Genomic DNA, 21,922 nt, shown 5'->3' with positions numbered 1-21,922 from the left:
TCGATGTAGCACGGTGCACCGTATGAAGTATGCTGCTGCTGCGTCATTGGGCGGTACTTGAAGGTTATTCAAAAGTGTCGTCGTAAGGCACTCATACAATGCATATTTTATGAGTGCTTAAAATATGTACGTTGTTGCAGCAGGGCAAGCTCGTGCGCCTTTTGTACTCAGGCGGTAAGAAGGGCAGTAGAAAAGAACATCAATGGTTTTATGCGATTGGAACATATGCTCTGCTTGTTCATCTCAATGTTTTGGCATGCTTGACAGCACCCACTTCAGAAATTCTGGTTCAGGATCAATTTTTGGTGTGTCAAAAGACTGTTGCAGTAATATGGGCTAGTCACACGCACAACAGACAAACTCTGATTAATATATTTTGATACTGAAATAGTCTTGCACTATGGGTCTCTTTTCGCAGTGTGCAAATTTCACTCACAAGCTCGATCCCTTATATATTTGGTCCAAAATGTGGATGTCAATCTTTGGGCCACCTGTGCCCTGCAAGTCAAAAGGGTGCTTGAATGATGCATGCATTCCTCATCTGTTGCTCTTAAAGAGTAGGTGTATTATTTTTAGAGAATTCTGCGATACTTAAGGATCGAAATCTATAGAGGCTGCAGGTAATGCATGCAAAGTGTTTTAGCGCTAGCATTCAAACTGATGACGTAATCGACGATTAAAATTTGAGCTTCTCCTCACAGCACTGAAGGTGTGCAGAGAAGCTCAGTTATAACATCACGGACGGTATTATTTCTTATTTTCCTTGCCTTCGCTCACTTTTCTGCCTTTTCTGATGTCGCCAAACGTTTCTGGACCTTTTATTTTGTTAGCTTTATTTTACTTGTTCAAACCAAGCGTTTCTATGCGGGATAGGTACTGGTATCGTCAGTGACATCATCATACACACCCAACCAACCCGCCGCTGTGCAGTGCAAAAAAGCCGATAAAAGTTGCGATTTTATTCGCTAATTGTGCTACTGACAAATGCTAGCGCCAAGATATTTCGTATGCTTAAACTGCAAGCCATAATATTTCGACCCCTCAAACCTTATCAAAATCTAAAACCAGTGCAGTTTCCCTTTAAATGACAAACGAAGAAGATATGTTTATGCAAGGCTTTGGTTCAAACTCATTTGTATTCCTAGCCATGTTGCATTCATGCTAAAGAGGTACTTCCACAAGACGTAAATAAAAAATCCAATAACTGAAAACCAAAGTTGCACAGAAAGGACAACAGAATGAAGAAAGGCATTTTAGTTTTTTTCATAGCACAACGAGATATGTTTGGTAAGTAGTCAGTTAATAGGCTGCATTTTGAGGGCCTTATTATGTCTAACAACAGATAAATTAAAGATTTTTGCTGGACCAAGAGACTTTACTATAAAAAGGCTCTACTGTATTTGTTAGAGAATATTATGCCATAGGGCAATGTTCTCTTTAACGTGGGTTTAAAATGTTGCCTGTACTGTTACAAATGCCACTGAATGTTTGAAAGGGGAAGGAGTGGGATGTTTTCTCAGCAAAAATGGGCAGCTCCTAATCTCAATGTGCCTAGAAACCAGTCAAAATCTGTTCTATTTTTTTTTTTTCAGTGGATATTCATGGTGTTTTAAGGTTAAAGCCAGAAGGTACACAGCCTAGCTAAGAGAGCCACCATAAGAGGTCCACCAGTGTTCTTAATCTTGTGAATATTGCACAGTGCAAGGTGAAATGCCTTTCACAGTTTTCCTGCAAAGAAATGCTCGCACTGCACTATGCAAGCAACATCCAAGTGAAAAAAAAAAATGCAAAATGTGAAGAATGTACTTTATTTGCTCAAAGTTCTCACACGCTTTATTTTAGTTGTGCCATTTGAGCTATTTCTCAGTTATTTCAGTAAGACAAACTGTGTCAAAGTGGCGGAAGCTATCACCTTAGCTTGAAGGCCTGTGATTGTTAACCTACGCATTGTGTTGAAGGTCTCCCTGGAAAATTTCAAGCAGCAGGCACAGCAAGTAGCAGCAAGACTGTAAATGGGATCCACACATTAGGGATATAATAAAAAAAGCCCTTACTGCTAAGGCAGTTTTATAGCAGGGTAAGAAAATATGTGCACGCATCGTCCGTGCACCTCGTGCCCACACCTTTCTTACCGTCGGAGACCTTGTTCATTGCTCGAGAAGATGCCGGAAGAAATGAGCACCGCATGACAAAGGCAGGCTTTTTTTCTAGGCATCACACCAACATGGGATTCATTACTTGTAAAGAATAGACCACACTTGGGTGGAACCTGAAAGGTACTTTCTTTCAGCATACTGTATAACGTGTGCTGCAATTTTACTATTTGGATGTGCTTGATGCAAGGAGACTGCACACATTATGCACCTCACATCCCGATAGGACTACGAAAATCAGCCTCAAAATGCAAAAATAAAAAGAGCAACAAAAGATGCGAGGATTTGGTTTGCACAGTACTCATGGGCTAGAAGTAAACTGCAAGACTGCATTTTGCGTAGCCTCACTGCAGTATTTATGGCAAGAAAAGCTCGACAACAGTCCGTCGAGAAAGGCTACTAACCCTTTCAGAAACCAGTGAAGCTGGATGACAAACATGCAAAAAGTAATTGGCACTCATTGGAACATCACAGCACTGCACACATTGAAACCCATCTCTCTATTTTTGTGTATGTGGCCGAGAAGGAGCAGGTAACCCAAGAAGACAGTCTCACTAGGCTTAACGCAGCCAAACATTTAGCTAAAAACTTCCATAACAGAGCTAACGTCAAAGGTCACACATACGCCCCACAAATTGCAGCTAGCAATTTCGGAGGCAAAGTAAAGGCCTTTGTGCATTCCACAGCAGAGCACGTGTGAGACTGCGATACAGCAAAAAAAAAAAAAAGAAAAGAAAAAAAAAGAAAAAAAAAAAAAGAGGAAAACTTTTCCCACATAACGACCCCACTGTAAAGACGCACTAAATTAAAATGAGGAAACTGAGTAGCACACATACTCCTAATTACGTAATGATGCCAACGGAAACATTTTCTTTGGCTTCTCATACAGACAATTAGGACCAGACACCATTATTGCATGCATGTGTTCAGTTCACTGCCTCTGCAGCCTCAGCACTGCATACTCAATTCAAGTGTGTCTTGAGCTTCCATTCCGCAGGATACATAAGCCTGCCACAAGGCAGCGTGAGCAGCTGTAGGCTCCGGGACCCATTACAAGACAAAGACTGCGTAACCATCTGCAAACTAAGCAAATGCGACACAAGCAACTGCACATGTTGCCGTGCGCACACACCACAACCACATTAATTCCCTCAAGTCTTCTAAACAGGCCTACAGAATTATATTATCAGGAACAGTTTGTGTTCATACACAAATCCAGCAGTCCGACGAGGTCGGAGTGCCACGGTCACATCTACGGTCACATCTACGGGACGGAGACAGGCCAGCCCTTTGCCTCCCGTCATAGTCGCTGACCTCCGACAATGTTTGCCATCATCGTTTTCAGTACGCGCTCCAGCGTGCATCACTGCCTTTGAGACACTGTCCCTCCCCACGAGACCAGAGCACACCACTCAGTTAGAAAACAAAATATGGCGGTTTCTGGGTGGCTCCCAGTCCCAGGATATGTACACAGGTTTCTCGACAAATTGCTGGAGCAAACTATCTCCTGCCGCAGACTGTCTCTTGCCACTCCAAGCGCACAGAGCATGAGTGATGGCTCACTTATTAATGCCCAAAGGCGCTGGCAAAGCCTGCCGCAAGTGAAGTGCGCCTCGTTTTGCATGCCTTGCGTCTCACCAAAAGGTAGGGTGAAGGGGAAGGGTAGAAACTGTGTGGTAATAAGTTAAACCTCTACAGCTCCTGTACACAAACTCTGGTCAGCACTGAATGTGGCACCCTGGAGTCACTTTAGGCTGTTCCGTGCTGACTTGAGCTTGTCAATACGCTTCTGGAGGTGCTTGTTGGCCGTCTCAAGTTCCTCGATCCTTGCCTGGGCCTCTCGACACTGGGGACGCAAACAGATCGGCAATATCAAGACTTGCAAGATCAGTTCTGAAGGCCATGTGCACTGTACATGTGATGAGTACATGAGCTGTGTAATTTGGATAGAATTATCAACATCAAAGCAATAGCTGAAAGGTGAGACCCGTGTTCCTGCTTATGTTGCCAAGTGCTTAGCTTTGCTTGCTTCTAGAGCTCTTAAAGCAAGAGCAAATGCAATGGCAGCAGTACTTTTCACTTCTTTTTTTAAGATCATGCACCATTTAAATCAAAACTAGGCAAATTTTGGAAGTTATTTTAACTCAAAGTAAGCTGGGCTGGGTTCTGATTTGCGAAGTAGCAAAAATGATGTGATAAACAAGTTCTGCAAGAGTTCATTCTGCTTTTCGTACGACTGTTTTAAACACTAAGTTTACCAGGTACCAAGTACCTGGTCCAAGATGCTGTTTGGCGCGTCACTGTTCTTGTTTTTAGTTTCGAATGGCGTAACACTGTTATAATGCCTATGCACATATTCCTCACGTGCATCCCCATGCTGCTTCTAGTACGCAGAAATCACTGAAACTGTACATTCTACATGCACAACTTCACTGCATTACATGCTTCATCACGTTTATTGTGCGGTGAAGCGTCTTCAAAATGCAGTGGGCTGTTTTGTAAAAGCACCATTGCATCACACCTTGAAAATGACAGCAGAGGCTTTTATGATTTTGGAGCAATTTTTCAACATTCTTTACAGTGTGCGTGAAGTAAAGCACTTAAAGAAACCGAAAAAAACTGTCGTTCTCACTTGTGTTTAGTCTCAAATGCAAACAAGCGTCATACACGTGTTTTCTGCATAAAAGTACTGGGATGCAAATATTTTTCAGCAGTTTTTCAGACCCATTCGATAAACCAAACATTTGAAAGCCAAATTAACGCTAGTTTTCTGTAACAGAGCTGAAAAATGAAAAATTCCAATAGACTAATCCTTCTTTGTGAAGTGCACATCAGTTTTTCAATTATACATGGCATTTTTGGCACGGCTGACTCAGGTACAGGTCTAAGAAAGCATTCCATAGACATATTTCACTAGCTCTACATCTTTTCCAGTTGAAACAAAGCTACTGGCAGCTGCTTTCTTTCCTTTTTTTTTCAGAATTCACTGCATTCTTCTCATTTGCTAGCCATGTGCCAACCAAAGTGAAGCGCTATTCTGTTGCTCATTAGCAAGTAAAAGCTCTCTTCATTCCTGCACTTTCTCTGTGGTACACGCTCTCACTGAACTACTCACCTCTCTTTGAAGTTTTCGTTTCTCAGCTTTGAGGTCATCTTCAAGCTTTTCAGATTCCTCAAGTGTGGTCTTGAAGCGTGACACTTGCGTCTCGAGCCGCGATACCTATTTAGACAAATAAACAACATTTATTGTTGTGTTGCGATGGGTTTAGTGGCACATCAGCAACTGAGGCTATCACGCACTAACCACAAGGTTATATGCTAGTTTGGTCTATTTATAGATTTTAATTGTTCTGAGCTATAGTTTGTGTATTATAAAACTAAGAATGAAGGATAAGTCAATAAGGGCATTTTCACCTAAAACTAATGCCGGGTGTAAAGGAATGTGTTTGTTGTAGAACTTTGTGAAATGGTTTGCTTTTTTGCTTTTCTACATACTTGCATGTACTATTAATAAGCTTTACGATTCTGTTGTACCACTCCAGAGGTCTGAGGAATGGCTAGGTTTGCAGCAGTAATAATACGTGTGGTGAATATAATTCATTTAAGCCATTAACACTAAGTTCATCAAGTACCATATTAACTCGAATGTAACGTGAAGGGCGACTTTCCATACTGACCAGTGGGAACTATGAATGTAATGCGAGTTTAGCGCTTGAAAAAGTACCTTTAATAGACATTATGGCTATTGCAGTCTAATCAAAAACGCTCATTCGTTGTCGTTGTCGGAGGCAGAGTTCTCGGAAACCCAGTCTTCCTTTTCACTGTCGTCCTCCCAGACGATTCGGAAGCCTTTGCGGTCAGGCCCACATTTAAAAACTATCTCCCACTACATGCGCCACCCACGTAAGGTAGATTAGCAATGTCTAGCCGTCGAGCTGCTGCAGAATTCCCTATTCTTTCTGCCATCATAATAACCTTTTTGAAGCGAGCGTCGTACCGTGCACAGTGCGTTGCCATGCGAAATGCAATAACAACAGAATTAACCACACTAATCCGCTGCGAAAGATGTGATAAGCGCATGATCAAGGGAACAACGTGATTCCAAGCCCAGGAAAACGTGCAACGTTTTGACTTTGAATGGATTGGGATTTGGCTGATTTGGCTTCCCTGGTGCCCACGTTGCCAACATAACATCGTAAAACCGCAGAAACCAAAACAGAGTAGTGGCGGATTCAATATGGCTGCACCCCGGCACTGCTTTAGCCAACCGAATCGCAGTACTTGATTATAACAGGAGGGTAGACTTTGAGAGCCAAAAATTATTGAAAAAATCTCGCGTTACATTAGAGTAAATACGGTATTATTTTATCAAGACTGGCTTGGGTTTGAAACAGTGCCCGATCAGCTAAATGAAGCTTCCGGTGGCATGGTTTTGTCAGAGTTATTGATGGTGATTATGATATGTTGATAATAACAGTTAGGTGATCATTTCCCTATGAATAATCTAAAACATCCCATTTAAAGTTAGTAAAAATAGATGGCGAACAAAAGGTCAGATTTAAACAGCTCATCTTTCCAGTGCTTGGGCAGAAATATGTTTGCTGGCCTGTATTCAGCAGGCAGACGTTGCATAGAAATATGGCCCCTTGGATCTGTTTGTTCACTCCCTCAAAAAGAGGGGTGTGCATTATAATACCAGAATACCAGATACGGCTCTGTTAGTTGCACTAAAAGTGTTTCCAAATCGTTAAGCAGAACTGTTAAATGAGGCTCAAAGTATATGAAACATATTGCAAAAGTTCTAAAATGGAGCAAAGTGACAGCAACAGCTCCGTATTTAGTTCTTAATCTGATTTCACGAGTTGCCATTGCGTTCTGTACTACAATAGCTACACCACAAGAAAACCTATTTGTTTTCTCTCGGTCTTTACAAGAGACTTTGTATTTCTTTCAAATATTTGTTTTGTGCTCCTCAGTTTGTCTCTTGCAGACATAAAATGACTTGGGAGAATGAGTTTAAAAAATTTGTTACATCAGTGTAGTTTTTGACGAGGCCCTGTATGAGGAACGCCATACTAATAGTTATGGAGGATGTAGTTAAAAGCTTGAGGTTCTGTATTGTCAAGGCCTGTTGTGTTTTTCTCTCATTTTTTTTTTTCTCTTTCGAGAGAGAGATGCCGCCGCTGCAGCAGGGGCGAAGAAGGGCTTGTGTCCATCGCCTGTTAACACTGGACTTCCGCGGTTGTGCTGCGGATGTGCGAGTGCCGGACTTCTGTTGGGAGGAAGCCTTGTGGGCTGCCGCCTGAGGGACTGGTGAGCCCTGTTTCAAAGATGATGGGGCAGCTTTCGAATAAAACCACTTACTACAGGACAGCTATTGCTGACCCTACCTGAGGCTTTACCTGGGCAGAAGCTGGATCACTATGCTCGCATTACTCCCGAAAATTACTGATATAAATGGGAGCTAATAGATAGCACTTATGGGAGGTGAAGGTGCAGCGTGGAAAACTTTCGACTTAACCGATTTTTTTAGATATGCGAGTTCGTGTTAACGAGGGCTTACTGTATTTTCCTTTGTCTTTAGATTTAAGTCTTCTTTTTTCCAGCTCGGGCAAGACCGTGAGTATGCAGCGTGATCACCTTCCCAGTTGGCACGGTGTGGTTCAGAGTCACAAATTTCTGATGAATGATCCCTTGAGGCATACTTAGCACAGGTTTTGTGCCCGTGGCAACTCATTGAGCCATGAACATACTTCTGATAATTAAAACATCTGCAGAGGTTAGGAATGTAAGGGCGTACTTGGATCATCAAGTATTCAACTTCAACTGATTCAGGCAATGAGGCAATGTACTTGAGTCAAATCTCAGGACCAGGTGTTTAGTGAGCATTTCCTTATCTTTTCGGATCTCGATTCAGTGAACGTTTATTACTTCTTGGTCAGTGAGCCCTTGCTGCATTTCTTGCTCAGTAAGATTTAGGAAACCCCTTTCAGATATTACACCACAGGTTGTGTTCAGGGATCTGTGGGCTGGTATATAGACTGGCGTATCCCCGGTAAGGTTTGCAAGTTTTGGGTACTGTGCACTGTCTCGGACTTCAAGGAGTAAGTCACCACTGGCTAGCTTGATTACTTTGTAGCCTAGAGCCAGGGCATCTGCCAAAGATTTGAACACTAGGAATGGGGGCCACCACCCACCACGGAAGCCCAACGCGGGGAAGGGACAGGAATTGACAAGCAAGCCCTACCCATGCCAGCTGTAACCCATACCTATAACCCAATATGGCATAACTCAGAATAGTTATCCACACAAGGTTAACCTTCGGCACCTGGAAGACGGAACACCAAAAATAGAGGAGAAGACAGGAGAGTTGTAAGAAGATAGGAAAGTGAAAGATGGTGGGGAGGACAGGAAAAGTCGACTGCCAATTTCCCCCAGGTAGGTCAGTCAGGAGGTGCTGTCTATGGGATGCGTGGGCCAAAGTGGTGTGTCGCCTCTGCCGAGGGGCTTTTAAGGTACAAACACTCGGTGACAGCTCAACCACCAGGACCCCCCTTTCCCCTTATACAGCGTTGCCATGCACGGCTAAGTGTGCGTTCTCGGGGTCGGGAAAAAATAAATGGAGTGGGGTGGGGTGGGGCGGGGACTATTAATGTCGAGAGAACATGGTACACAGACACCCTGTTTCGCTAGCCACTCACACTGCTCTGAAGTGCAATGTTTTCCTGCTCCGCTTTACGCAGCCTGTACTTGTAGTCGTCCACTTGCTTGTTGGCTTCCCCTGGCAAAGAATAAATGACACATGTGCTCATGTAACACACAATGCAAGTCAGATTCCAGGCATATGAACGTGAGCTTGATTCCTCCTTCAAGTCATCTGCCCTTTTCATTTTCTTTTTCTTTTTATTTTTATTTTTATTTTCAACCAAAGCAGAATTGCAATACAGGACAGGCTGAAAGTTCTGCACTACAAATGTGCAGAGGAAATTGAAGAGTGGAACATTGATGGATACAACTTGACCACCAGGATATCATTCATGTACCTCTGCTCTACATCAGGCATCAGCACACAGTGGCATGGTACTTAGCACATTTAGACTAACAGAATGAGTGCTGCAGTTTTAAACAGAGGACATGATATGCGACAACAGCCAAAATTTTCTCACAGCATATATCTCATGCCTGTGCAATTTTCTCAAGCTTGAGCTTTTGGACATGAGCGCACCGCACCACCTCTGTATGCTAGCGGGTGCCTCTACTTTTCTACAAAGCACCACTTGTGCATAGCAGTGAAACACAATAGAAAGGTAGGTCGCGCAAAAATGTAGGGTTGAGTGAATATTCGAAAGTTTCTAATATCACACCGAATAATGTGCTATTTGGTTCAGGTGTCGATGCGAATAATATTTAAAAACTTCAAATATTTGTGAAGTATTTCAATATTCTAGAGTTCAGGAATATATATTTATAGAGGAAGCAATTGAAGTTCTTATGTGACACTGCTGCACAATTGTACCACTCTGCGTACTAGCACACATCGCACACACAAATGCCAACCGCATCCATAACTTGGTGTTTGGCAGCTGGACACTTTGGCCCATCATCCATGTGCGCATGTGATAGGGCAAGAAGGAGAAAGGCAGAGATGCAAAAGACATCCTGCTGCAACGGGAACTATGTTGTGCTTCCGCTGCATGGAAGGTCCGAAAGACGAAGATGATGAAAAAGATTAAATATGAAAAACTACCTTCATGACAAAGGCAAACGCTTCATCGGCATTGGCTCTCATGGCTAGAGTGTCACTGGAAACCAATCTCAAAGCTGCCGACAGCTTAATCTTTGCGTCCTTCGGCAGTTGGAATTCCAGAGTCTCAAGAGAACAAAGGTCAAAACTTTTTACTGCTAGATTTCCAGCCAAAAACTACCATGTATATACGATTGTAAGCCGACCCCTCCCCTCCCCCTTCTTAAATCGGAAGTGGGAAGGTCGACTTAGTCAAAACAAAAGCATGAGGCTACGGAGTAATGTGTTTGCTCTGCAGCTCTGAGCGCAATAGTCGCGCTTCTGAAAAAGATTTTTTTTTTTTTTACTTTTACTGCACCGCGCCGACTGCACCTACAGGAATGTCGATAATTTACAGAAGGGTTATTATTCGAATCTGGAGAATAATTCTAGAGGTCCTGGGCATGCATTCATGTGACAAAAACATGACAGTGTTTACGTCACTTATGAGAGGTGTTGATGCAACATCTCTCACAAGTCCAGTAAAATGCGAGAAAAGGATGCAAGGAGGCGTGAGCTTAATTGTGGGAGGGGATGTCTCGCTGTCCTTCGAGCAAAGCACAAAGCAGTATGCATGTTTGCTTCCTTATTTTTTTACCTGAGCGGTAGCGGAGGCAGCGCTAGACATTTGTCTGCTTCTGTGCCCAGCGCGTTAGAGCACTAGATCCAATCAGCCACGTTTCAAGTTACGCCTGTTATGTGAAACAACTATAGTGACAAATTGTTCGTTCACATGCCAAGCAACATTTTGTATAATTTCACAGCTTAATTCCAAATATCAGCGTTTACGCACCCTTCGGAAGATGCTCTCAGTCTTGACTGTTATTTTTTTTCCACCACTACAAAACTGCAGGTGTGTGGGCGCGAGTGTGTAAACTCACACGCAGGTACTGCAGGCAACCGATATATTTGCAGCCCCGCATACAGTCAGTACACTGGCACGTACGTTTTCATTACAACGAGGAAAGCAAACGAACAAACCCTGCATGCTGCGAAGAACCACACTGACGACTCCCTGCATAGCTTCTCATACCAGCCGCCCTGCCAAACCACTGAAGAAAGGAACGAAAGTAATGCACAGAATCGGTCCTCCCACCGGACCTTTTGACTGAGCAGCGCGCCTCTTTCCAGTAAAAAAGAACACTTCAAATACTCTCCCATTCTAATTGTGCAGACGCTCGCTTTTTGCACATAAGCCACACCGGGTCATGTGACATGCCAACACTTCCAGGGAATGTCAATGGTTGATGAAAGAGCCAATATCAATCACTCGTTGAGCGGCCACATGCTTCGTCATGAGCCCTCCAGTCCAAAAAGCATTTGGCACTTTACTTGTTCAGCGCAGCGTTCAAGGTGGTCGCTATCATTTATGCTAAAGGAACAAGCTGTGGGCTGCAAGTTGAAAACTTCTAGACGGGGTATGTGAGAGTGGAGGAGGCAGTGAGACAAAATTTTCAACCGTGATGCCAAGCGAAGTGACTTTCAATGGACACAGCTGGTATGCTATGCAGAGCTGGAGGCCAAGCTTCCCGCGTATATCGCCGAAATAGACGATGCGGAGTGGAGATGAGTACCCCAGCCAAGCAATAAATTATCATTATGGAAAGCATCCACAGGTATTTTTTTTTATTTTATTTTAATTTTAGAGACATGTGATTTGGGGGACTCGACTTACAAGTCGATTTACAACCATATAAATATGGTTATTCAGTTTGATTCCAAAATATTCACTTCACTTCGCACTCGCTTTATAAGTGAAAATTCACTATATTTGTCAATAATGCAAACACGGGGGCCAGTTGGTTGATCATTCTGTGGAATACTGCGCTACTTGATATACAGAGACAAATGGAAGACGACACACGAATGAAGCGCAAACTTACAACTATTTATTTTTATCGACAAAACACGTACATATATACAAAAGGCATTCTTGTCAAATCACAGACACATCATTCATGCATGTGATCACGCACGTTATCATTTCGACCACAACTCCGCATCTGCACAGCTATCATATCTAGCTCCTCTTTTGTGAGAGCCACAGAAGATGTACTAACGCACGTATCTTTTTCTGCTGACTCGATTAAGAAGGCTTCTACTATTTCTCTTTCAATTCTTTCCTTTTGTTTACCTACAATTTCAGTCCTATGAAATAATGGTTTGCAGCCATTTACGCATCGCAAGCAATGTTGCGCAAGATTTCCAGGGTGGCTGATTTTCCCACAGTCATTATGATGTTCCAGGAGCCTCTTATTAACACACCTTCCCGTTTGTCCGATGTATTGTTTTCCGCACGAAATCGGGATCTTGTAAATGATTTCATCCTGACAAGGTATGAACCTTTTTTGATGTGCAATTTCACATTCCTTCCTCTTGCCACGCTTATCATGCTCATTTACTGCATTACAGAGGCTTATCAACTTTTTTGGCGCCCTAAATATCACCTTCACATTATGTTTGGTTGCTACCTTCTTTAATCCATGTGATACTTTGTGTATATACGGAATTACAACACATCGCTCTCTGTTGCTCTCTTCTCTCTGCACCTGCGTTTTCTTCGTTATGTTGTTCAGCAGCTTTTCTGCCACAGACGAAATGACACTATCTGGGAAACCACTGGCTTTCAGCCTGGTTATTTGCATGCCGATGCTTTATGTCATTTTGTGATCGCAGGACTTCTTAATGCTCTGCAACATGCATGAGTGGGCGACGCTCCTTTTAACAAGCTTGGACTGGCTCGAATCGAATCTCATGAGGCTTTTTTCGTTTTTGGTATGATACCACCAGCATGTGTGCATGGGGGTCTCCTGTATTTGTAGATCGAGGAACCTTATCATCCCTTTATCAGGTACTTCATAGGTAAAGTCAAGCCCATTGAACTCGCCCTTGAAAAGCGCGACCATCATATCCGCGTCAACCGTACCAGATCTTTCTGTACTAAAACAAAGCAAAAAATCGTCTACGTATCGAAAGCATGCTACAACACCCCTGCTATCCAATTCCGGTTTTAGGCTGCGGTCTCCCTTTGCCATGCAAAGGTTCGAAAGGACAGGAGCCAAGCACGACCCGATACAAATGCCTCCTCGCTGTGCGTAAATTTTCCCTTCGTACAGCACATACAGGGATCTCAGATACACCCACAGTAGTTCAAGGAAGCCGCTGACGCTCGTCCCACACTCGTTCTGAAACTTCGTAAGTCCATAGCTGTCAATACATTCTTCAACTGCTGATATCGCCCCGTCTTGAGGAATTGAATGCGTGAGAAATCTACCCAAAACAAAGAAGAACGACTACGCAATCAAGACAACCTTAGACTTCATGATAGACCGCGCACTTACGCTACACGTTTCGGATAAGACTGGCCGTTTTGTAGTAATGAAACGGGAAGACCACGAAAGAAAAGCCATTGAAGCCATTCGAAAGAATTTCGATGAACCGGGAGTGGATGAAAAAGGCTTGAAAAAAATGAGACTGCAAGCAGCAAAAACCTGTGCCCGAATAGGGTTGGAAAAGCTTTCGGGAAATGTGAAAGGAAGTAAGGAGCTCACACTGCGGCCATTCTTTTCCGTTAAGACGCACAAAGAAGGAAACCCCTTCAGGATGATTGTGGAAGACAGGAATACGTGGCAAAGTCATGTGGCTAGATACCTGCAGGGGCAACTGTCTAAGTTGACTTGTGATGACCCATATATGGTGCAAGGCTCCGAAGAAGCCATCAGCTTTCTGAGGAAAGACCATCCTGTGACGTGCATGTCAGTAGACGTGAAAGACATGTTCTATTCAATTCCTCAAGACGGGGCGATATCAGCAGTTGAAGAATGTATTGACAGCTATGGACCTATGAAGTTTCAGAACGAGTGTGGGACGAGCATCAGCGGCTTCCTTGAACTACTGTGGGTGTATCTGAGATCCCTGTATGTGCTGTACGAAGGGAAAATTTACGCACAGCGAGGAGGCATTTGTATCGGGTCGTGCTTGGCTCCTGTCCTTTCGAACCTTTACATGGCAAAGGGAGACCGCAGCCTAAAACCGGAATTGGATAGCAGGGGTGTTGTAGCATGCTTTCGATACGTAGACGATTTTTTGCTTTGTTTTAGTACAGAAAGATCTCGTACGGTTGACGCGGATATGATGGTCGCGCTTTTCAAGGGCGAGTTCAATGGGCTTGACTTTACCTATGAAGTACCTGATAAAGGGATGATAAGGTTCCTCGATCTACAAATACAGGAGACCCCCATGCACACATGCTGGTGGTATCATACCAAAAACGAAAAAAGCCTCATGAGATTCGATTCGAGCCAGTCCAAGCTTGTTAAAAGGAGCGTCGCCCACTCATGCATGTTGCAGAGCATTAAGAAGTCCTGCGATCACAAAATGACAGAAAGCATCGGCATGCAAATAACCAGGCTGAAAGCCAGTGGTTTCCCAGATGGTGTCATTTCGTCTGTGGCAGAAAAGCTGCTGAACAACATAATGAAGAAAACGCAGGTGCAGAGAGAAGAGAGCAACAGAGAGCGATGTGTTGTAATTCCGTATATACACAAAGTATCACATGGATTAAAGAAGGTAGCAACCAAACATAATGTGAAGGTGATATTTAGGGCGCCAAAAAAGTTGATAAGCCTCTGTAATGCAGTAAATGAGCATGATAAGCGTGGCAAGAGGAAGGAATGTGAAATTGCACATCAAAAAAGGTTCATACCTTGTCAGGATGAAATCAGTTACAAGATCCCGATTTCGTGCGGAAAACAATACATCGGACAAACGGGAAGGTGTGTTAATAAGAGGCTCCTGGAACATCATAATGACTGTGGGAAAATCAGCCACCCTGGAAATCTTGCGCAACATTGCTTGCGATGCGTAAATGGCTGCAAACCATTATTTCATAGGACTGAAATTGTAGGTAAACAAAAGGAAAGAATTGAAAGAGAAATAGTAGAAGCCTTCTTAATCGAGTCAGCAGAAAAAGATACGTGCGTTAGTACATCTTCTGTGGCTCTCACAAAAGAGGAGCTAGATATGATAGCTGTGCAGATGCGGAGTTGTGGTCGAAATGATAATGTGCGTGATCACATGCATGAATGATGTGTCTGTGATTTGACAAGAATGCCTTTTGTATATATGTGCGTGTTTTGTCGATAAAAATAAATAGTTGTAAGTTTGCGCTTCATTCGTGTGTCGTCTTCCATTTGTCTCTGTATATCAAGTAGCGCAGTATTCCACAGAATCACTATATTTGTACATGCCTACAAAAAAGACGATCACAAGAGAAGGCCGAACGAGTGCGATTCTCTCTAATCCTGTTCTCTCTCTTGTGATTGTCTTTTTTGTGCAACCCACCTTTCCTTGTACATAATCATAGCAGCATGTAATATTAATGTTGGACGCAGGAATCTCGATTTATGCTTGCAGGTTATTTTCTAACTCTAATTTAGGCTGTCATTACACCAGTCCTATCAACACTTCACTTCAATGTGCAGTAATTTGAGATTAATCTGAGAAGCACTTTCAACAATGCATTCCTTGTACTTATTATGCCTAGTTGAAAGCAAAAATAGTTTTATGATGTTTATTTATTGTCTTTGCAAACTAAAGGAAAGTGTGACAACCTGAGGTGTAATAGACATGGTGAAAAAGCAACACCCCCCCCATTAAAAAAAAGTGCAAAAAACAAACTGATTAAGGTTGAGAGCTTCATTATGTTTTGTCCCCAAAATAAGGAATAGCCCAAAAGCCCTGTCCTTCTGCAGCAGTTCTAAAAGGACTGGCCAGCACCAAAACTTGCATTTGGCTGGATGCCAATGAGTATAATTACTCCCTTATTACAAATCGACTCCGCTATGGGGGTTACCCTAAATATTCCATCAACACCATTCCCACTTTGAGTTATTGATCCATTCGCTCTTGCCCTACCCCCGGTTAGCTCAGTTGGTAGAGCAACTGCTGTAGAAAGGCGGTGGTTCTGTGTTCAATACCCGGACCAGGACGAATTTTTCTTTTAATTACGAAGCTTCTGAGAAAGCTGTATAGCTTTCGTTTGTAGTCGTATGGCTGCGCTTGGGTGGATGCCAGTGGATAATTACTCCCTTATTACAAAACTTTTCAAGGGTTTACAATGCAAATGACAAGATCTTGTCTCATATCGTAGAGTCTCAACATGTCAGTATTCAAGGAATAACAACTAGTGATAATTTAGCGCTGAAAATAGCATGGGATGGATGGATGGAATATAGGAGCGTCCCCTTTGAAACGGGGTGGTAACAGTAGCTATCATGCTCATTTTTCTCCATATATCTTAATTATTGATTTAGAATGGTTAACTAAACCATCATTCTATTTATTAAATTTTTGTTCCTACATTACAAACATTATGTCACTTCTCTGCTTTTAAGCCGCCAATCTTCCAGTCGTTTTTTGCTAGTTTCCACCGCCGGTTTATTCACCCGGCCACTGGTATCTCTAAACCCCAGAGCTTCAGGAACAGTGATTGCGCCTGCATCAACTTCCAGATGGATACCATTACATTCGAGTATAATATGGTCAATTGTTTCACTGGAGTTACCACATACAGCACATGCGTCATCTCCATTGTTAAATTTCTTTTTGTAGCTGCGTGTTCTAAGGCACCCTGATCTAGCTTCGAAAAGTAGGGCACTGCCTCTTGAGTTATCAAAGAAATCTTCCTTCCTGATCTGCATTTTCCACTTACAGTATAATTCCACACTCTGTTTCTTTTCCATCGAATTTATCCAATTTTTACCTTCTGTGTTTTTCACCTGTTGCTTAATGCTCTTTATTTCTCTGTCCTTGTGACTAGCATACTTACTAGTTAGTTTCCTAGTTCTTTTCCTCCATTGTGAGTCCACGCTTTTTAAGTACAGGTATTTAAATACTTTAGCTGCCCATCTGTTACTGTCCAATTTCCTCAGGCGTTCCTCATATAATATTTTACTCTGAGCTTCCCGTACTTCGAAAGATGCCCAGCCCATATCTCCCTGTACCGCTTCATTTGTAGTTTTGCCGTGGGCACCTAGTGCTAATCGTCCAACAGATCTCAGATTTATTTCTAATGTCGACTGTACCTCTGATTTTAGGCACAAAACCGCGTTTCCGAAAGTAAGTCCGGGCATCATAATTCCTTTCCAAATACCCCTCAAAACCTCATACCTATTGTATCCCCACAATGCCTTATGCTTCATTATCCCGGCATTCCTTCGCCCTTTGGCCTTAAGTGATTGCTCATGCTTTCCAATGTATGCCAATCCTTCGTTTACCCATACCCCCAGATATTTATATTCAGCTACTCTAGGTATTTCATGGCCTTGTATTTTAAGACCCTGATCAGTTGACCCGTTGAAAATCATCAGACCCGACTTAACTGCGCTGAAACTGAAGCCTACAGCGTCCCCTTCGTCTCCGCAATACTAAACTAGAGTTTGCAATTCTTCCAGACTCTCAGCTAGCAGCACAATATCGTCTGCATACATCAAACCGGGGAGCCGCTGCTCTACCGCCTTTCCACCTAATCTATATGACAGGTTAAAACCTAGGTTACTGTCTAGTATCCTCCGTTCCAGGTTTATCATATAAAGCATGAACAGCACCGGTGATAAAGGACAGCCTTGTCTTAATCCTTTGCATACTTTGACATCCTCCGTACTTCTTATCCCTTCCCACGCAATTTCTACTTTGTTATCCCGGTATATTTCCTGTAGGAATTCTATTATCTCATAACCGATACCTTCTTCTTTTAATATGTTCCACAGGAGTTCCCTGCTTACTTTGTCGTACGCCCCATTTATGTCCAGGAAGGCCAAATGCAAAGGTCTATTTTCCACTCTAGATATTTTGATGCATTGGGTAAGCACGAACAGGCTATCATCTAAGCGCCTACCATTTCTAAAGCCGTTCTGAAGTTCTCCGAGTATCTTGTTACTTTCTACCCATGCTTGCACCTTTAATTTCACCGCCTGCATGGCTAACCTGCACATAACAGATGTTATGGTAATCGGCCTGCAGGATTTTATGTGCATCCTGTCTCCTTTCCCTTTATAAATCAAATTCATTTTACTCTGCCGCCAGCTGTCCGGAATCTGCTTATTCGTTATGACTGTTTCCAGAGCTTTTAACAATGTTTCCTTACTTTTTGGACCGAGTTCATTAATCAGCTTGATCGGAATTCCATCTATTCCTGTAGATGTGTTTTTAGGAACATTTTCTTCTGCCTTTTTCCAGTTTAGATTGGTCAGTTCTAAGCTGCTTTGTATTCTGCTACCTTGTGTTGCTTCCTGATTTGCGGAGATTGCCCTATCATCGCTCTTAAATGACTCGGCTATAACTGATGTAATGTAGTTCACTGCGTTGTCTCCCTTTAAACAATTTCCCTCGTTATCTTAAATCTGATCCTGCTTTCTTTGATTCTTCTTCCCTAGCCAGCTTATATGGTTCCAGAATTTTCTTGCTCCGCCTCTAGAGGCATCGTGTATGTCAGCCATCCAGCGATCGGTGAACTGCTTTATTTTACTTTGGACGAGGGCCTGTACCTCAACTTTCTTTTGTCGATATGAATCCCATTTTTGGTCGATTTTCTCCTGAGATACCGGTGCTTTCTTTGCCACTCTGTGTTCCCTTGAAGCAGCCCGTCGTTGTTCAATAGCTTCCCTGATTTCCTTATTCCACCAGCTCCGTGGCTTCCTCTTTCCATTCCAGCGGTTTGCTACTTTAACCTCCTGAATTTTCTTCCTTATGAGTAGTTCTACTTGTTCATAATCCCAGTCTTCCATAGGGCTTTTCTCTATTGCTTCCTCTATGTCTGCTGCTATCTGCGCTATTTGATCGTCGTTTAATTTTGCGTTTACGTTTTGTCTAAGTTCCATTTCTCTTTTCATCAAGGGCCCCATCTGCAGACTAATACATTTATGATCACTTCCCAGACTACACTCCCCTTCTTCGTCTATTTCCATTTTTGTGACCTTGCTATAAATTTCCTGCGACATTAGACAATAGTCAATGGTCGTCTGCCTGTTGCGGAATTCCCACGTGATTTGGCCTTCACATTTTGTTTCTCTATTTACTATAACCAGATCGTGTCGCTCACAGAAATCTAGCATTAGCTTCCCGTTACAATCCGTGTATCCATCCAGATCGTCGATGTGGCCGTTCATGTCCCCCAGTAGAATAATATTGGCCCCGTTTCCAAACTGGCTTATATCGTTACTGAGACATTCAACAAGATTCTTGTTTTCTTGCCTGCATTGATGTCCTGTTCCTAAATAAACTACCCCTAGCCATGTCCTTATGCCGGCAATTGTTCCTGAAACCCAGATATGTTCTTTACAAGATGATTTATTTCTTTGCCAATTTGTTCCCTGGTGTATCAACATACCTACCCCTCCACCTTTTTTTTCCGTTCTTGTTCTGTTGCACCCTTCCCAGACGTAAAATGGCGCTTCAGCATAAAACAAGCTGAAGCGCCATCTTGCAGTGAAATCTTGTCATTAGTAGTGTGCCCCACCCCGTGACATCTTGGCAAAATGTTGCTGACTTGTTGTGAGTGCGCAGTGTTTTATTTCTTTCGGGAGTGCTCCTTGTGTTGAATTATAGCTTACGCCTTATCCCGTACACCCTTTGAAGAAATGCAACTCTACAAATACAATTGCATTGCTGATGTACTGTAAGCTTTTGTCAGCAGAAGACACTATTGTGCTCCGAGCTTCTCGGATGAAGCAGCAACCACAGTCCACTAAAAGCTTTGTTGACGTGACACACAACTGTGACAAAACAGCTTCAGGTGTGGAAAGAAAAACGGATGCTGCTCAATATTACAAATGTCTAATTATTGTGTGCTTATCTAAATATCCTTGGTAAAAAAAAAAAAAATTGCTGAAGTATTTCTAACAACCAATGCCAAATCTGGCAGACCTAAATCTTTGCTGCACGAAAAAAAAAAAGTGGGAGTTAAAAATTAAGTGGTCAGTCTCTTTTGAGGCTAGAGCAGTTTTAAAACAACAATCCATTTTGAGCACCTGACTTTTGTTTTTTATCAGACCACCAGTTTTAACAGGTCATTTTGTTTATGTAGCTTATACTAAAATGTTTCAAACTTTTTTTTTTTTTTTTTTTTGAGAACTTGTACAGCTCTCAATAAGTACCAATCATTTTTGTCAATCTAGAAAGCACACAGGTATCTTGTTACCCACAGAAGTGCTCAAGGACACAACTTGTGCTTTTGTTAAGCGGTCAGTTGATGCTGTGAAAGTCGTGTTGAAACTGTTGAAGAGATGGAGAGATTTTACAAACCAGGTACTCTTCAAATAACTGCCCTTAAATTTATAGTCCGTATTCTGAACCACTGAGCAAGGACAACGCAAGCTACCATCCTGTGCTGGCAGCACAGCTGCATAAATATGTGAAAAAATTCAAGTTCAGTCAGTAAGATCTGTCAACAAACACTGGACTCACTCTGCACTTCGATAAGCCTCATCTCAGGCCCATTGGTCTGTGGGCCATGCACAAGTGAGAGCTGCTCTAGCCGGGTCACCTTCTGCCGCTCCTCGGCCAAGTCCAGCTGCAGCCGGTTGATCTGCAAGGCAAAGCCACAAGTATGTTAAGACGAACAGAACAGAACATGCCAGGTGAGCATCAGTCCTTCCTCTGATTGCAAAAATTGGCATCTCAAAAAGTATGGCGCTAGAAGTGAGGAAAATTGAGGTGCTACGTGGTCGCGCACACTGAGATTTTCCATGGCAACGTGGTTGCCTGTTGCAACATAGTGTCAATGAAGGAAAACATGTGAGGCGTTTAATTGTACCACGGAAGCCGACTGTCCCTTAGTGTTCAACAACGATTCTGAAATGAGTGTGAATAAGCAATGCAAGGCACTTTGAGCCTTAGTATGCAGAACACAATGGAACCATAACTTAAGTGTACGAGACTAGCAGGCCCCATGATAAAATCCTGCTGGCGTCTCTTTCATACCATTCCCTTGCGCCATTCACTTAACACCACACACTTGGATTTTTTTCCTGAACTGTGAACTCTACAATATAAAAGTGTTGAGCACACCTAACAGCTAAATATTTTAGATGTCAAACATGAAAATAATATACCACGCTGGCTGGCTAAATGTAACCAAGGCTTAAAAGAGATTAGGTGTCCTAACCCCTTGAAACCAACCAAGGGGCATTGACAGTCGAGAGGCCTAATCTGCATTACGTTTAATGTTGCCGAAACCATACCAATTCGCAAAACTAATTGCCTAAGCAACAAAGTGTCAATAGAAAGTTCTAGATCATTTTGAAGAGCTCACTGAAATGTTTGCAGCAGGCTACTGCTTACATGAAGTAATTTTTTTACTGGGCCAAAATTAAATCTTAACTTTTGCAATAAAAAAGCGTGTAACAGCAAGCCACTTCAGCACGTAGAGATGCTTCTCTAAGAACAAAGCCTGCTTATCTCTGGAGAGCCCGCCTGTTTATGGTTTGTGTTCACCCTGGGTGAGAAATGCAAGCCAGTAGCTGGTCACGTGACAGCTTTCTTTGAAGGGTAATAAACAAAGCTATGTAAATCTCACCATGATGTAAACATCGCAACTGCCTGTATTTAGAGATAATCTATAACTACTGTAATTGATCTTTGCCTGCATGCCAATAATTAAGAAGTTAGCTAATGAGTACTTCAGAAGCAGCCGCACAGCAGATGTCCTCTAGCCCGTAACAAAATAAAACTGGGTAAGACTGAACACACTGCAGGTGGCAGATGCCGGCAACACAGAAATCTTCATCGACTACCGTTTCAAAGAAAACATGTTTGCATATCACGCTGCTCTTGCACTCAAATTTCTACAACCGGGCCCACACTTGTCCTATACTAGTTGGCCTCATTCAAATTTCTATTTCAGGAAGCCAGTGGCATGTGTGCAGCTTTCTGGGGTCTACAATAGGGTAAAAATGAAAATTGCAGAACACCGTGCACCTGTGATAAC

The 21,922-nt window shown here is 42.7% G+C and overlaps 1 protein-coding gene across 7 annotated transcripts in view; it reads right to left on the bottom strand.

The window, feature by feature from the left end:
- Window positions 1-1,572: 1,572 nt before the first annotated feature.
- Window positions 1,573-21,922, bottom strand: part of LOC146197878 (leucine-rich repeat flightless-interacting protein 2) — an 80,640-nt gene continuing 60,290 nt past the window's right edge. For all 7 annotated transcript variants that reach the window (XM_084593151.1, XM_084593152.1, XM_084593156.1 and 4 more), the window contains 4 exons: window positions 20,401-20,521; window positions 8,855-8,934; window positions 5,269-5,373; window positions 1,573-3,999 (listed from right to left, as the gene is read on the bottom strand). In XM_084593151.1, the coding sequence (XP_084449277.1) occupies window positions 3,898-3,999; window positions 5,269-5,373; window positions 8,855-8,934; window positions 20,401-20,521 (408 nt within the window). In that variant the 3' untranslated portion in view covers window positions 1,573-3,897. The remainder of the gene's footprint in view (window positions 4,000-5,268; window positions 5,374-8,854; window positions 8,935-20,400; window positions 20,522-21,922) is intronic.

This window comes from Amblyomma maculatum, chromosome 2 (genome assembly GCF_055883805.1).
Source record: "Amblyomma maculatum isolate TAMU_Amacu chromosome 2, ASM5588380v1, whole genome shotgun sequence".
NCBI classification, from domain to species: domain Eukaryota; kingdom Metazoa; phylum Arthropoda; class Arachnida; order Ixodida; family Ixodidae; genus Amblyomma; species Amblyomma maculatum.
The sequence above is the reverse complement of the archived record's forward strand: the minus strand, read 5'-3'. Positions and strand labels throughout refer to the sequence as shown.